Raw genomic sequence first — 14,795 nt, 5'->3', positions numbered from 1 at the left:
GCCAAAAGCTCTAATGCTAATCATTCATTGAGCAAAGCGAGATAACTCTTGAATTTTAATTTTTTTTAAATGTGATAAAGTTATTATTTTCAGGCCCTTAAAACCCCTAAAAGGAGTCAAAAAGTGGCCCTTTGGACCATAATTTTTAAATTGTACTCTTTATTCTAAACTAATATCTGAAAAGAGTTTGAAAATTGAATGAGTAATAAAAAAGTTATAGCTAAAGGGCTGTTTTTAATACTGACCCCTTCAGGTCCCTTATTTTTCGGATTTTTTTTCCTCATACCTTTTCAGGTCTGCGCATTTAGTCTCTCATTACAAGTACAAAATATAAAAATATTCGCTTAAAAACTGTTTGAGAAAACGTTACATGCGTGAATTCAATTTAACATAGAAACTCCCATAGACAATTTTCATCGGCTCATAAAACCGGAAGTACAAGACACTATTCAACGAAACTTGGAATATATCTTAATTACGTCTATTAACACAATATCTATCCTAATGATTTATTGAGCAAAGAGAGATAACTCTTGAAATTGAATTGTGATAAAGTTATCATTTTCAGACCCTTAAAACCCCTATAAGGAGTCAAAAAGTGCCCCCTCGGACCATATTTTTTAAATTGTACTCTTTATTTTGAACTATAAACCGAAAAGATTTTGAAAATCGGATAAACAATAAAAGAGTTACAGCTAAAGGGCTGTTTTTAATACTGACCCCTTCCGGTCCCTTATTTTTCGAAATTTTTTTCCCAAGACCTTTTCCGGTCTGCGCATCAGGTCCCTTATTGCAAATACAAAATATAAAAATATTTGCTTGAAAACTGTTTGAGAAAACGTTACATGCGTGAATTCAATTTAACATAGAAACTCCCATAGACAATTTTCATCGGCTCATAAAACCGGAAGTACTCAATACTATTCAATGAAATTTGGAATATATCTTAATTACATCTATTTGAACAATACCTATCCGTCTTAGAACATTCCTAAGCTTTTCTGAGTTTTTTATTTTTTCATCCCCCCTTTTCTCAAGTTTGAGGCCTAAAATCTCAAAACTGATAAGAGATAGAAACTCGCCGCCGCTTTACTTTTTAAACAACTCGACATGGTTGATCTAACTGTAAAATTACAACGTATTTCCATTAAATATAAAAACAATATATTCATTCATCTAATTTCTACCATATTGCTTGTGTAAACCGGAAGTACCGGAACCGGAAATCCAAAACCTTACATACTGGTGACATTAAAAAATGCTATAAGACTAATGTATTGTTATTTCTGAAATCCTTTCTGTTTTCAAAAAATCGCTGACGGAAATTCTGTCGAGAAAAAGAATAATAACTAGACCTATTTTTGTCTCCAACAAAAAGGAAGGGCTTTTCGACAGCCCTTAAAACCCCTTATTTAAATTTATCATATTTTCTCTCAGAATCTGTATATCAAAAATTAGGAAAATATCATGAGCATATACCCACACGTTAACATTTAAGAAATTAGATGCCCAAAGAAAGACAACTTCAGAATTTTTTATCCAACTATATCGTTTGTTTCCTGAAATACAAGTTCTAAAAATTCTTATATAAGAAAGTACTCATTTAAGATTCAAGAGTTCTGGTATTCCAAAAGCTCTAATGCTAATCATTCATTGAGCAAAGCGAGATAACTCTTGAATTTTAATTTTTTTAAAATGTGATAAAGTTATCATTTTCAGGCCCTTAAAATCCTTATAAGGAGTCAAAAGTGGCCCTTTGAACCAGATTTTTAAATTGTACTCTTTATTCTTAACTAATAACTGAAAAGAGTTTGAAAATTGGGTGAGTAATAAAAAAGTTATAGCTAAAGGGCTGTTTTTAATACTGACCACTTCAGGTCCCTTATTTTTCGGAATTTTTTTCCTCAGACCTTTTCCGGTCTGCGCATTTAGTCCCTCATTACAAGTACAAAATATAAAAATATTTGCTTAAAAATTGTTTGAGAAAACGTTACATGCGTGAATTCAATTTAACATAGAAACTCCCTTAGAAAATTTTCATCGGCTCATAAAACCGGAAGTACTAGACACTATTCAACGAAACTTGGAATATATCTTAATTACGTTTATTAACACAATATCTATCCTAATCATTTTTTGAGCAAAGCGAGATAACTCTTGAAATTGAATTGCGATAAAGTTATCATTTTCAGACCCTTAAAACCCCTATAAGGAGTCAAAAAGTGCCCCCTCGGACCATATTTTTTAAATTGTACTCTTTATTCTGAAGTATAAACCGAAAAGATTTTGAAAATCGGATAAACAATAAAAAAGTTACAGCTAAAGGGCTGTTTTTATTACTGACCCCTTCAGGTCCCTTATTTTTCATAATTTTTTTCCCAAGACCTTTTCCGGTCTGCGCATTAGATCCCTTATTGCAAATACAAAATATAAAAATATTTGCTTGAAAACTGTTTCAGAAAACGTTACATGCGTGCATTTAATTTAACATAGAAACTCCCATAGACAATTTTCATCGGCTCATAAAACCGGAAGTACTCAATACTATTCAATGAAACTTGGAATATATCTTAATTACATCTATATAAACAATATATATCCGTTTAAGAACATTCCTGAGCTTTTCTGAGTTTTTTATTTTTTCATCCCCCCTTTTCTCAAGTTTGAGGCCTAAAATCTCAAAACTGATAAGAGATAGAAACTTGCCGCCGCTTTACCTTATAAACAACTCGACATGGTTGATCTAACTCTAAAATTACAACAAATTTCCTTTAAAAATAAAAACAATATATTGATTCATTTAATTTCTACTTTTTTGCTTGTGTAAACCGGAAGTACCGAAACCGGAAGTCTAAAACCTTACATACTGGTGACATTTAAAAATGCTATAATACTATTGTATAGTTATTTCTAAAATCCTTTTCGTTTTCAAAAAATCGCTGACGGAAAATCTGTCGAGAAAAAGAATAATAATAATAATAATAAAACATCAGAATAACAATAGGTCTTTTCGACCGAAAGTCGAAAAGCCCTAATAATAACTAGACCTATTTTTGTCTCCAACAAAAAGGAAGGGCTTTTCGACAGCCCTTAAAACCCCTTAATTAAATTTATCATATTTTCTCTCAGAATCTGTATATTGAAAATTAGGAAAATATCATGAGCATACACCCACACGTTAGCATTTCAGAAATTAAATGCTCAAAGAAAGACAACTTCAGAATTTTTTATCCAACTATATCGTTTGTTTCCTGAAATAAAAGTTCTAAAAATTCATATATAACAAAGTACTCATTTAAGATTCAAGAGTTTTGGTATGCCAAAAGCTCTAATGCTAATCATTCATTGAGGAAAGCGAGATAACTCTTGAATTTTAATTTTTTGGAATGTGATAAAGTTATCATTTTCAGACCCTTTAAACCCCTATAAGGAGTCAAAAAGTGCCCCCTCGGACCATATTTTTTAAATTGTACTCTTTATTCCAAACTATAAACCGAAAAGATTTTGAAAATCGGATAAACAATAAAAAAGTTACAGCTAAAGGGCCGTTTTTGATATTGACCCCTTTAGATCCCTTATCTTTTAGAACTTTTTTCCCAGGACCTTTTCCGGTCTGTGCATTAGGTCCCTTATTTCAAATACAAAATATAAAAATATTTGCTTGAAAACTGTTTGAGAAAACGTTACATGCGTGAATTCAATTTAACATAGAAACTCCCATAGACAATTTTCATCGGCTCATAAAACCGGAAGTACTCAATACTATTCAATGAAACTTGGAATATATCTTAATTACATCTATATAAACTATATCTATCCGTCTAAGAACATTCCTGAGCTTTTCTGAGTTTTTTATTTTTTCATCCCCCCTTTTCTCAAGTTTGAGGCCTAAAATCTCAAAACTGATAAGAGATAGAAACTCGCCGCCGCTTTACTTTTTAAACAACTCGACATGGTTGATCTAACTCTAAAATTACAACGAATTTCCTTTAAAAATAAATACAATATATTGATTCATTTAATTTCTACTATTTTGCTTGTGTAAACCGGAAGTACCGGAACCGGAAATCGAAAACCTTACATACTGGTGACATTTAAAAATGCTATAAAACTATTGTATAGTTATTTCTAAAATCCTTTTCGTTTTCAAAAAATCGCTGACGGAAATCTGTCGAGAAAAAGAATAATAATAATAATAATAATAATAATAATAATAAAACATCAGAATAACAATAGGTCTTTTCGACCGAAAGTCGAAAAGCCCTAATAATAATAATAAAACATCAGAATAACAATAGGTCTTTTCGACCGAAAGTCGAAAAGCCCTAATAAAACAGAACAAAAACAATAGGTCTTTTCGACCGAAAGTCGAAAAGCCCTAATAATAATAATAAAACATCAGAATAACAATAGGTCTTTTCGACCGAAAGTCGAAAAGCCCTAATAAATTCGTACACAATTCACCAATATCTCTCTTTACATAATCGTGTAGATGAGAAATATATGAGAGCAATTTCAAAAGACTCTCTATGTCTTTTGGCAATACAAAAAGGTGGTGTTTTTTTTTTAAATATGAACAAGCATTATGTTATCTAAAAGCAGTAAACAAATGATTACCCTACCGTACTCGTTTGTTGCACGATATGATATGATATTTATACGTTTTAAAATCAAATCCGATTAAAATTAAACCCTTTCTCCTGCCAATGGCGATCACTGATTGAACCAATGTATAACGATAGCTAAAAGATGAAATTAGAATATTGAAAAAGTATTATTCCCACTAATATAGTTCATTTGTTTTAATCAATTTATAATTGAACTTGAACTTGAGATAGTCTTCTTCTGTAGCAAATCAGGTTTTTTCTTTTTCTTTAATCGCTAGATTTCCGTATTTGAATATTTCCGCCTAAACGTTTTTTTGGAGTTCCTGAATTGGTTATGCACATTGATCAGTAATCATTTTTTGGTATTTCTTTACGAAACGGCTAATGCACACTCTCGCCCTTTATATGACAGTAAAATCAAATTATTTAATAGCTATAAGGTACATGTAACTAGAGTAATTGTAATTTTAAGTGATATCATCTTATTTTTTTTTTAACTTCCATTTAAAACAACAAGTTAGGATAATTTCATATTGAAAAGCAAACAATTAACTTGCTTAGTTTTCGATATAAAAATGATCAGACACCAACTAAACCAAATTCGATTCAAACATGATGGAATTTGAGTTAATTTCCATTTAAAAAACCAATGATTTTGAATATAAACACTTACTGCATATTTCACAGGCCTTTGTTGTTATATTATATTTTCCGTACGGGCATTGTGTACAAGGTCTTGTTTCGCTCATTGGGTAAGAAAGCGAAACGTTGCAATAATTCATAACCATTTCGCGAGTAGGTTTTTGAAATATTTTTTCATTAAAGCAAAGAAAACGAAGTCTTTTTTGATAAGTGATACTGCCACATCCACCAATGCATTCTTCCCAAGAATGCCAAGACATCACTGTGCAGAATATTGGTGTATCACAAACTGTATCTGCCTTAGCAGAAATTAAACATAAACAGTAACACAGAAATATTGGATATACTCGTAGCATCTTCTGTGCGGGGAATATCAAATGTCGCGTTGAAGGCATGGTTGACTTTTAAATTCAGCTGATCAAGACTTGTGTTGAAATCCCGATTTTATAAGCACCTATCGAGAAATCTAGAAATTTAGCCCATCGATCCAAGCAGTTTTCAAATTTAATTATCGAGATTTCCAGGGCTTAAGGTTATCACTTCCAGCATTAACAATGAATGCCAAGTTTTAAAGACATCCGAATGACCATATTGAACTTAAAATACTTTGAAAATGAGAAGATTCTTTTTGAGTGAGGATTATACGTAAGACTGATCTTAAAGAAATAAAAAGAACTGTTGCAATTTTTGAAGTTATAAATTTTTTCGCTATTATAGATTTATTTTTTCAATTCGTTATTCCGTTGCTGTCAGGATGTCAACTTAAACTTAACACCCGACCGTAGATATAAGAATTATTAACTTCGTGTTTCCTTACTTCAGAAATAGTTTTCATGAATGTGTCAATAAATCGCTTGCACGATCGAGAAGGCATTTATAAGTGATATAACAAACGAGCCCCCTCTCAATAAAACATATAACCATAAGGTTTCATCCAGGAACTTACTAAATCTATATGCTTTTAACAATAGCATCTTCCGGTTTCGAACTTGAGTTTTGAATATATGACCATCATTTATATTATTGTTTTTACTATATGTAATATTAAAAGGAATTGCAATGAATACTTCTTTGCATTCATCATTTATACAAGGAAGTTATATTTTGATAACTCATTTGCCTTATTAGTCCCCTACCCTTTTCACCGGAGGGGACTATAGCTTTCCTCTGCGTCCGTCCGTCTGTCCGTCCGTCTGTCTGTCCCACTTCAGTTTTCCAAATTTTTTTCTTTATGCGTTTGAGGAATAATATGAAATTTGCTGAACAGCTTCAAAATGTCAAACTACAGATCAAGTTTACACTTTTGTAACATCTGGTTGACATATTTTCGAAAAAATTATTTTTGTATATTCCATTTTTTTAATGTTCGGGTTCGTTATCGGGTTCGGTTTGTACTGAATACACGAGGAAAGTATGTAGTCAGTAATACTATCGTGATTTAATTGTACCTTGCCTTTTATTGTTTCTAACAAACAAATAAGTTCAATCTGTAAAAAAGTGTCAAGTATTGTGTTGTAAATTTAATCGATGCGGTTTTTTTTGTATTATTACAATCGGGTTCGCTATCTATCGGGTTAGTCTGTTGATTCAGGGAACAGAAGACGGTAAGAAATGATATTCTGCATTTCAGTGCATTGTTTTCACAAATTTCTACCAGCAAATACTTAATGGACTTGGCGAAATAACTGGAGATAAAATAAAGACTATTATTTAACCCATTTTTTATTTAATTTCTATATCAACTATGTAGTTTGAATTTCCTCTGTTCATTCATCTCTGAAGCACAATATCTCGTTTATAATAGTTTTGAAATAATGTATGCGTCGAAGCTTTCATAGAATTATACAAACCGGTAGGGGACGTGTATTGCTTATGCAATACTCTCAGAATGCTTGTTTGTATTCTGTCCTTCGGTTTATAAAGCAAACATTAAGTCTGTTTTTGACAAAGTATCCCGAACAGCAAGACCAATTTATGATGTTCTACATAATGAGTTTGGTTTACACTTATTTAAATTTACATGTGTGAAGATCAATTATTGCTAGTCCCACACCCAGAGAGTTTTTAACTGGGTTTTCCAACGGAAAAATCCGGTCATTGAAATGCTGAAAATGGCAGGCGGGCGGCAGCCAAAAAGGTACCCCCATTGTAAGGATAACTCCTCCTACAGTTATCAAGATAGGAAGTTGTTCTTTTGCAGATCAATTGCACATATATTTAGAGGTGTGCACATTGCTTTTGATTTCTGATAATTTATGAAAAAAATACCAGCTTTTGAACTTCAGTCATTTTTGGGCAAAATATTGCATATTGGGTACCTTTATTGTACGGATAACTCCTCCTACAGTTTTTAAGATAGGAAGTTGTTCTTTTGCAGACTAATTGTACATTTATCAGAGGTGTGCATATTGCTAGGATTATGATTTCTGATAATTTTTTAAAAAAAATATCAGATTTTGAACTTAGACATATATTGGCAAAATATTACATATAGGGTATTCCATTGCCCTGGATACGGTAGGTATTGTTTATCAATTCAGGGTGGACATGGATTATGGATGCAGTTCACATAAAAGAAAACCCGGTTTGCTGTCACATCGACAGCTTTTCACTTCTTTATGAAATTCTAGTCACATATTTTTGAAATTCACCAACTTATAAGCTAACAATAACGGCGTTTGTCTTCGACATTACTGTGAATAAATAAACTAGGTTCAAAATGCAAACGTATTACTTAAGTTTTGTTCTACATTCAAACTACTTTCAGCCTCCAATTCTTAAACATAAATTGAGTCGGTCTGATTTTCAAAATGATTGGGGAATGTAATTGCGTTCTCAATAATACTAGTCAGGACACCTAAGAGCTTTAAACAAAATGGGTTCATAATGATACTACAGTTTAATACGCCATATTCAATGGATGTTTTAACGAACAAAAATGTTTGTGATTTTCTAGAGAGGGGGGGGGGGGTTATTAAAAAACATAAGTTACAACTTTTCACAGGTGTATCGATCTGAGAGCTGCACGAGTAATCCTAGTTTTCTCGTTTGCAGTATGGATATCTCCTTTTTGAGCAATGAAATCGTAATGAGATGGGAATTAAACTCAAGTTTAAACATGACCTTGCTAACTAATGGAATCGCATATATATATATATATATATATATATATATATATATATATATATATATATATATATATATATATATATATATATATATATAAAACAAAAGTATATTCTTAGTGTTCGGTAAAAATATAATAAAAGAAAAAATAGTGTTCGGTAAAAATATAATAAAAGAAAAAAAAGCAACCCTAACTGCAAAACACACACACATATATATATATATATATATATATATATATATATATATATATATATATATATATATATATATATATATATATATATATATATATATATATTGACGCTAATTATTACGTAGTATTAAGAAAAAATGTGTTTTAAAAATAGTTCTTAATTAATTATATTATGCCAGAAATAACGTGATTCAGTCGATTGTTCTTTTCGTAGTAAAATATTAAGAGCTGAATGTATTCATTCGTGGTACTGATGTGACCTCTTGAGCCCGTCTTTTGTTATGCTCGAGGATGTGAATAAAGACGTAAAATTTTGTGTTGCTAAAGCGCAGAACGAAAAAGGGAATGGAAACCAGAAATTGAAATATCATGAGGCCGGTATTTCAGTTTAAGCTTAAAAGAACTGTATTTTAATTCTCCAAAATATAAATTAAAAAGATTTGGTCAATGAGTTGAAATTTTCCCCAATTATTCTTAAGAAATTAATTATTCTAAAAATACTGATCAATGGAAAATGCTCTGTTAATTTCTATCAAGAGAGTGTTTTATGAATTAATATAAGACTACGTAAAAAATGCGTGATTATACACGTGATGTATTTAAATCAACGCACAATGTTGTTCAGAAAGTCAATATTGCCAACAAATCTCGTTTGTATTTACTTAAGCAAATTAAGGCACCCCTTGGACAAGGATAAATGTGATGGAAAAAAATGTTTACATACATTATCCTCCAGGAGATTTATTGTAGGTATTACTTATATTGGTGAAAATGTTCTCATAAACACTGCCCTTTTGACACCTCTAATCCTCTGACAAATCCTCGCTTCATTATCTGTAAGCTAACTCACCTTGGCAGCACAATCCCTTATACGTCTTTGGACAAGAGCAAGTCCTCGCCGTGTAATTGAGGACACCGTGATTGATACACTTGCGACAGTGTCTACCCTCTGTGAGATAGTATTTGGGTGCTTTACATGTTCTTGTACACAACTGTAAAGTACGGAGTGCTGCAGAAATATTCATCAAGCTCCCAGGACAGCAAAATACTCTTTGTCTGATCTGTGCTTCAACACCACATCTTCCGGTACATGGTTGCCAAGACATCCATTGTTTATAAATGCATTCTTCGCCAACTCCACACTGGGTTTCATTCCCAAATAAAAGTTTTGATGAAACGGCGAAAACCAGGAGCCAAAGGACTGTTTGCATTTTTCTGTGAAACAAACCGATACGAGTATAATGAGGATATTACATAATTAGGTTACACTAAATAAGTTTGAATAAACATATTTTGAAATACCTAATTTATTTTTTTTCGAATTAAATTTCATTTTAATTTGTATTATACATACAACAACGCAGCGGTTGTGTAAATTTATATGCAATCATAATTAGCCATTAACTAATTTTAATTGTTAATAAAATACAATGTATTCTAAACATTATTGAATTTGTAAGATTATCTCCCACCCTCTGAACCTGGTTCTGAGATATAGGTCATTACCACCATAACATAATAGTATTTATATAATAGTTTGCTATTGCAACCGGGCGCTACTTTCTATGGTTGTTTTTATACTTGAATTACACATACAGTACCGATCAGACCCTAACTTAACAGAAAGTAAACCCCAACTTAACCCTTGGTTTACTTTCTTGGTTTACAAAAGTGGATCCAGATTAAACCCAGAGTGGACACAAAGAGTAGACCCGGTACGAAGTATACCCATGAAAGCAGACGCTAACTCAGCATTCGGAATATACAAGCGGCAGGAATTACAGGAAGTAGGATGGTAAGATAAAAGACAGGTCTGCTTTTCACTTCAGTGCGTACAGTTGACCTCAAAAACAATTTCCAAGTGCACCCAAAGTAAACCCCGAGTGTACCCAATTTTTCAAAAAGCAGACCTCGAGTTAACCCCAAGTAGACCCCAAAAATGAACCCGCAGTTTAGTTGGGGTTTACTCTGGTGTTAGGTTGGCTCTGATCGGTACTGTACTTGGATTCATGAATTGTGTGAAATATCCACTCGTACTCAATAAGTGTTCGTCATTTTGCACTGTATGCTTGCTCCAGCTCTATCCTATCCCGTGCAATGTGACGTAAAATAATAACCCAAACGTTTTGTTTTTGCATTGGACAAGATTGTCGCACTACATGTATCATTCTCTAATATGCGCCACGCGATTGATATCAGGGCACTTTTTTTTGTCTCCCATAAAAGTTTGATATATTTCTTTTGTTAAAAACACCCATCAAATTGCATTTGGTGGCTTCTTTCCTTATTGCTGTTGACTTTAAACAAAAACATGGTTGCCAAAATTGTAGTTTAAAAACCAAGAAAACCAAGACAATTCTTAAACAAAGATATTCTGTAAAGGGACTTGGACACGATTTGAGCTAAAAAAAAAATTCAAAATTTGTTGTTTGTTTTTTTTCATTTCTGTTGTCTATAATGGTTAATATGGGTGTTTTTAATGCTTTGTCAAAATTTGAAAATCAATTATAGAGTTACAAGCAAGTTACAGAGGTTAAAATAAAACAAAGCTTGAGTTTTGTTATTGTTTACAAATTGCATTGTATTGGTGTAAATTTCACTTTAGTGTTGCTTTTTGTTGTTGATTAAAGTATTTAGGAACAAGTTAAATCAGTTTATCTTGTTGCAACAAGTTATTTTGTAAAAAAATCATAATTTCTTTACTTTACATTATTTGTAAACAAATACAAGACTCGAGCTTTATTAACATAACACTGACTTCTTTCCCAATACCTCGCTTGTAACTTGATTTCTAGCATTCAAATTTTGGTGAATCATTCAAAATACACAAACAAATCATTTGTTACAGAAAAATAATTATAACATTTTGATAAATGTGTCTAGGTCCCTTTAATAATTTTTTTTTTTTTTTAATCCGTGATCCTTCACAGCTAACTGTGGTAGGTCGTAATTTTTTTATACAGATATATAAGCAAAAGATAACATTAGATGTATTATCTTTTGAACAAGTTCAAGAATTTACTAAATCTTTCTTCTACTTTGTTAGTATTTAATCAAACTTCTCTGGATGTCCTCGGTTTGGGATTCCAATAACTGGTACAAAAACACCGAAAAACCACTTTTAAAGATGAACTTTTACTCGTTTATCGGAAATATTTAAAAAGACTTGTTACGAAACATTTAGGTGGGGATTTGGCATTTGATAAATTTATGATATTGGCACCTTTCCCTCAAGATACAATATACAAATACATTCCTCTTCTTCTTATAACGGTGCTAGAGGATGGGGATTATATAGCGATGACAATGTGGATTTAAAACGGCAGATTTCTTAGTGCAATTGGCAAATTAATTGACAACATTATCGGGTGTCCATATGGACTGATCTGTATTATCAAAATATATCGATCAGATAACCTAAAATAACTTTGAGTAGAATAAATATTCTATGCATGGGACATTTTTAATACAGCCTCATAAATATCTTGTATACACAAGTATTTACAGTTTAAAATCGGGTATTCATTTCTGTGAACCCCGTATCCTACATTGTTGATCTTATTTAATATAAAATACTATGTTTTGAATCTCGCCATGTCGTGTCAAGGTGTAACGCTGATAACAACTGTATATTTCCGGTTAGAAAAGAAAACAATGACACAAGAAGCTACAGTTAACAATAAGGGAATTTACCCTGGGATTTGTTAAAATAAACTGGAACATTAAGAAAAGTTTTAAAAATTGTAAAAATATTATTGAGTAGTTAAACAAAATTGCTTGATTTAAAAACAAAACGTGTAAAACAGTACATAAGGAGAATACTGTAATATCTCTAATTCCTTTTGCCTCTCCAATTTTATTTATTTTTTTATTGATACTTTTTTGTGTTCAATTTCGGTTCATATTTTAAGAGCCAAGAGCGACTGTAATTGCAGTTGGACCTCCACTATGTAATGAGCACTTTAAGTAACCAGCAGAATGTAGTAACAAAGTACTAGAGACTCTTCCAGTTCCTGTGGAAACATCGAATGCACCATCCAATCCGAGAGGCATTTCACCGACAGTCTGGTTAACTCCTCCCCTCATTTCATTACACTCTTCAGGGTCTGATAGGTATCAAAGTCATATTCACATTCACCTTTACTTCCGACCAATCAGGGAAGGGCTTTCACTGCTTTAGAAAAATTTATTGGAACTCTTCAAAAGGAGAGAGAAATATTAATTCATGCTTGTTTTCTACAATGAAATGCATTGAAGTGGTAAAAATGTTCGTTTGAATGGAATATTCCAAACTTTGTATCGAACGTCAATTGGTACATAGGACACGCCCATTTATTTTTTAACGAGGAAAACAGTATTCGTAGCAAATGCTTTCTGAACCGCTCATCTTCTAAACAACACAAGCAGCTAGGGCTGCGGACCAAAATGTGGACACAAGCTGAATCCCGATATTTTCTCCGTATTTGTTTTCCATGCCCCGCGCATATCCCAGTCCCCTCAACAAGCTGCGAACACAGCAACAAATGCAGAAGATCGAAGAAGACGAAGAACCCTCTTAAACGAAAAACTGAAACATTTGCATATATGTTGTAAAAAAACTCTTCTTTATTTGCAATACAGTACATGTAACAGGAAGTTCAAAACACAAATTAAAGTTACTAAAATATTATTTTTTTGAACAATATCACTGTTTCTGAGCATAGTTGGAAAGAAAGAAAGAAAAGAAAGAAAGGAAGTGTTTTTGTTTTTGTGTACATGTGTGAAATTCCTGCTTGTGTTGTTTAAAAGAGGGGCGGTTCCGAAAGCATTGTGACGAATACTGTTTTCCTCGTTTCAAAAGAAATGGGTGTGTCTTATGTAACAATTGACGTTCGATTCAAAGTTTAGAATATTCGAATCAAACGAACATTTTTACCACTTCAATGCGCTTCTTTGTACGTTACCTACAGTATTGTAAAGTTACGCCTCTCATAAAACAGATAAAAGCATGTATGAGATTGGTTGGGGTTATTTTCATGCAGATGTAGAGGTAGTGTGAAGATGGTCTCTTATCGATACCTGTCAGACCCTGACGATTGTGGGAGAAGGGGGTGGTTTTATAACAATAGGAGAGAGTGTTCTATAGGTTCTCTTTGTGCGATATGAATGGGTTGAATGTAAAATAACAATCTACACTTGAGTAACCACATGACCTAAATTCAGACCTGATGTGATAACTTGCTTACCTAATTGAATACCCTACTGAGCAATCCCACAAGCTTTTGAAAACTCTACTGGTATTCTGTAATTCGCTGTGATATATTTTCACTATATGGCCATATTTGCCATACCTTAGGTTTGAACCCTCAAAACATGGGCTTTAAAATTAACATGTAGGTAGAAGGCTTCATGGATTAACATGTAGGTAGAAGGCTTCATGGATATCATGACCATGCATTTAGTTTCTCCAAAATATGTATTGGACTGCCCTTTGGCCTGAACCCCTGACTTTAGGAACCGGGAATTTCTAATTTTGATATAGGGCTTCATGGACATCAACACTTTGCATTTAGTTTTATTTTCAACGTATATGGAAGTACAGAAGATTTTTGAAAATATGGTCCTTTTTGCTTATTTCGTTCCCTCCTTTTGGGGTCCGGGGTTGGCAGGGTTATAAATTTTACAATTCATATTACTCTTATCATAAATGGAAATAAAAGACTTCTTATTCAAATTGCAACTAAATTTAACAGATCTAGACCAACGGATTTCACATTTTCAAAGAGCGCCAACTATTAACTCAATAGGCCCTAGTACCTAGTCAAACTGCAGTATGTTACTCTACTGACTTAAAAATGTATGTTCACTATATTGCCATATTTTTCACCCCCACTCCACAAAAGAAAGCGTAAACCCCTGCCCGATGGACAGTGAATTTCATAATTTAAGAACAGAACATCGATATTATGGAGATAATATTGCATTAAGTTTATCTCCATCGACTGTTACTTGGACACGATTTGTGATAAAATATTTTTTTAATTTTTTATGTATAATGTGGTTTACTTGTGCATTTTAAATGATTGACCAAAATATTGAATGTTAAGGTCAAAATACAAGCGAGATACAGAGGTAAAAATTGATTGTAATGTAAACAAAACTCGAGTCTTATAGTTGTTTACAAAGAATTGATGTAGAGAATCACCATTTCTTAGACAAAATAATACGTAAAAAACAATTTAAAC

At 32.3% G+C, this 14,795-nt stretch overlaps 1 protein-coding gene across 2 annotated transcripts in view; it reads right to left on the bottom strand.

Annotated features, from left to right (window-relative positions):
• LOC128189696 (neurogenic locus notch homolog protein 3-like) overlaps window positions 1-14,795 on the bottom strand; it is a 58,047-nt gene that overhangs the window by 11,054 nt on the left and 32,198 nt on the right. Inside the window, exon 2 of one of the 2 annotated variants that reach the window (XM_052861408.1) lies at window positions 9,422-9,786. In XM_052861408.1, the coding sequence (XP_052717368.1) occupies window positions 9,422-9,782 (361 nt within the window). In that variant the 5' untranslated portion in view covers window positions 9,783-9,786. Of the gene's footprint in view, window positions 1-5,280; window positions 5,669-9,421; window positions 9,787-14,795 lie in introns of those variants that run through there. The other variant, XM_052861407.1, reaches the window with a different exon arrangement.

Source organism: Crassostrea angulata, chromosome 6, assembly GCF_025612915.1.
Source record: "Crassostrea angulata isolate pt1a10 chromosome 6, ASM2561291v2, whole genome shotgun sequence".
NCBI lineage: Eukaryota > Metazoa > Mollusca > Bivalvia > Ostreida > Ostreidae > Magallana > Magallana angulata.
Note: the sequence above shows the minus strand (reverse complement) of the source record. Positions and strands in the feature narration are given on the sequence as shown.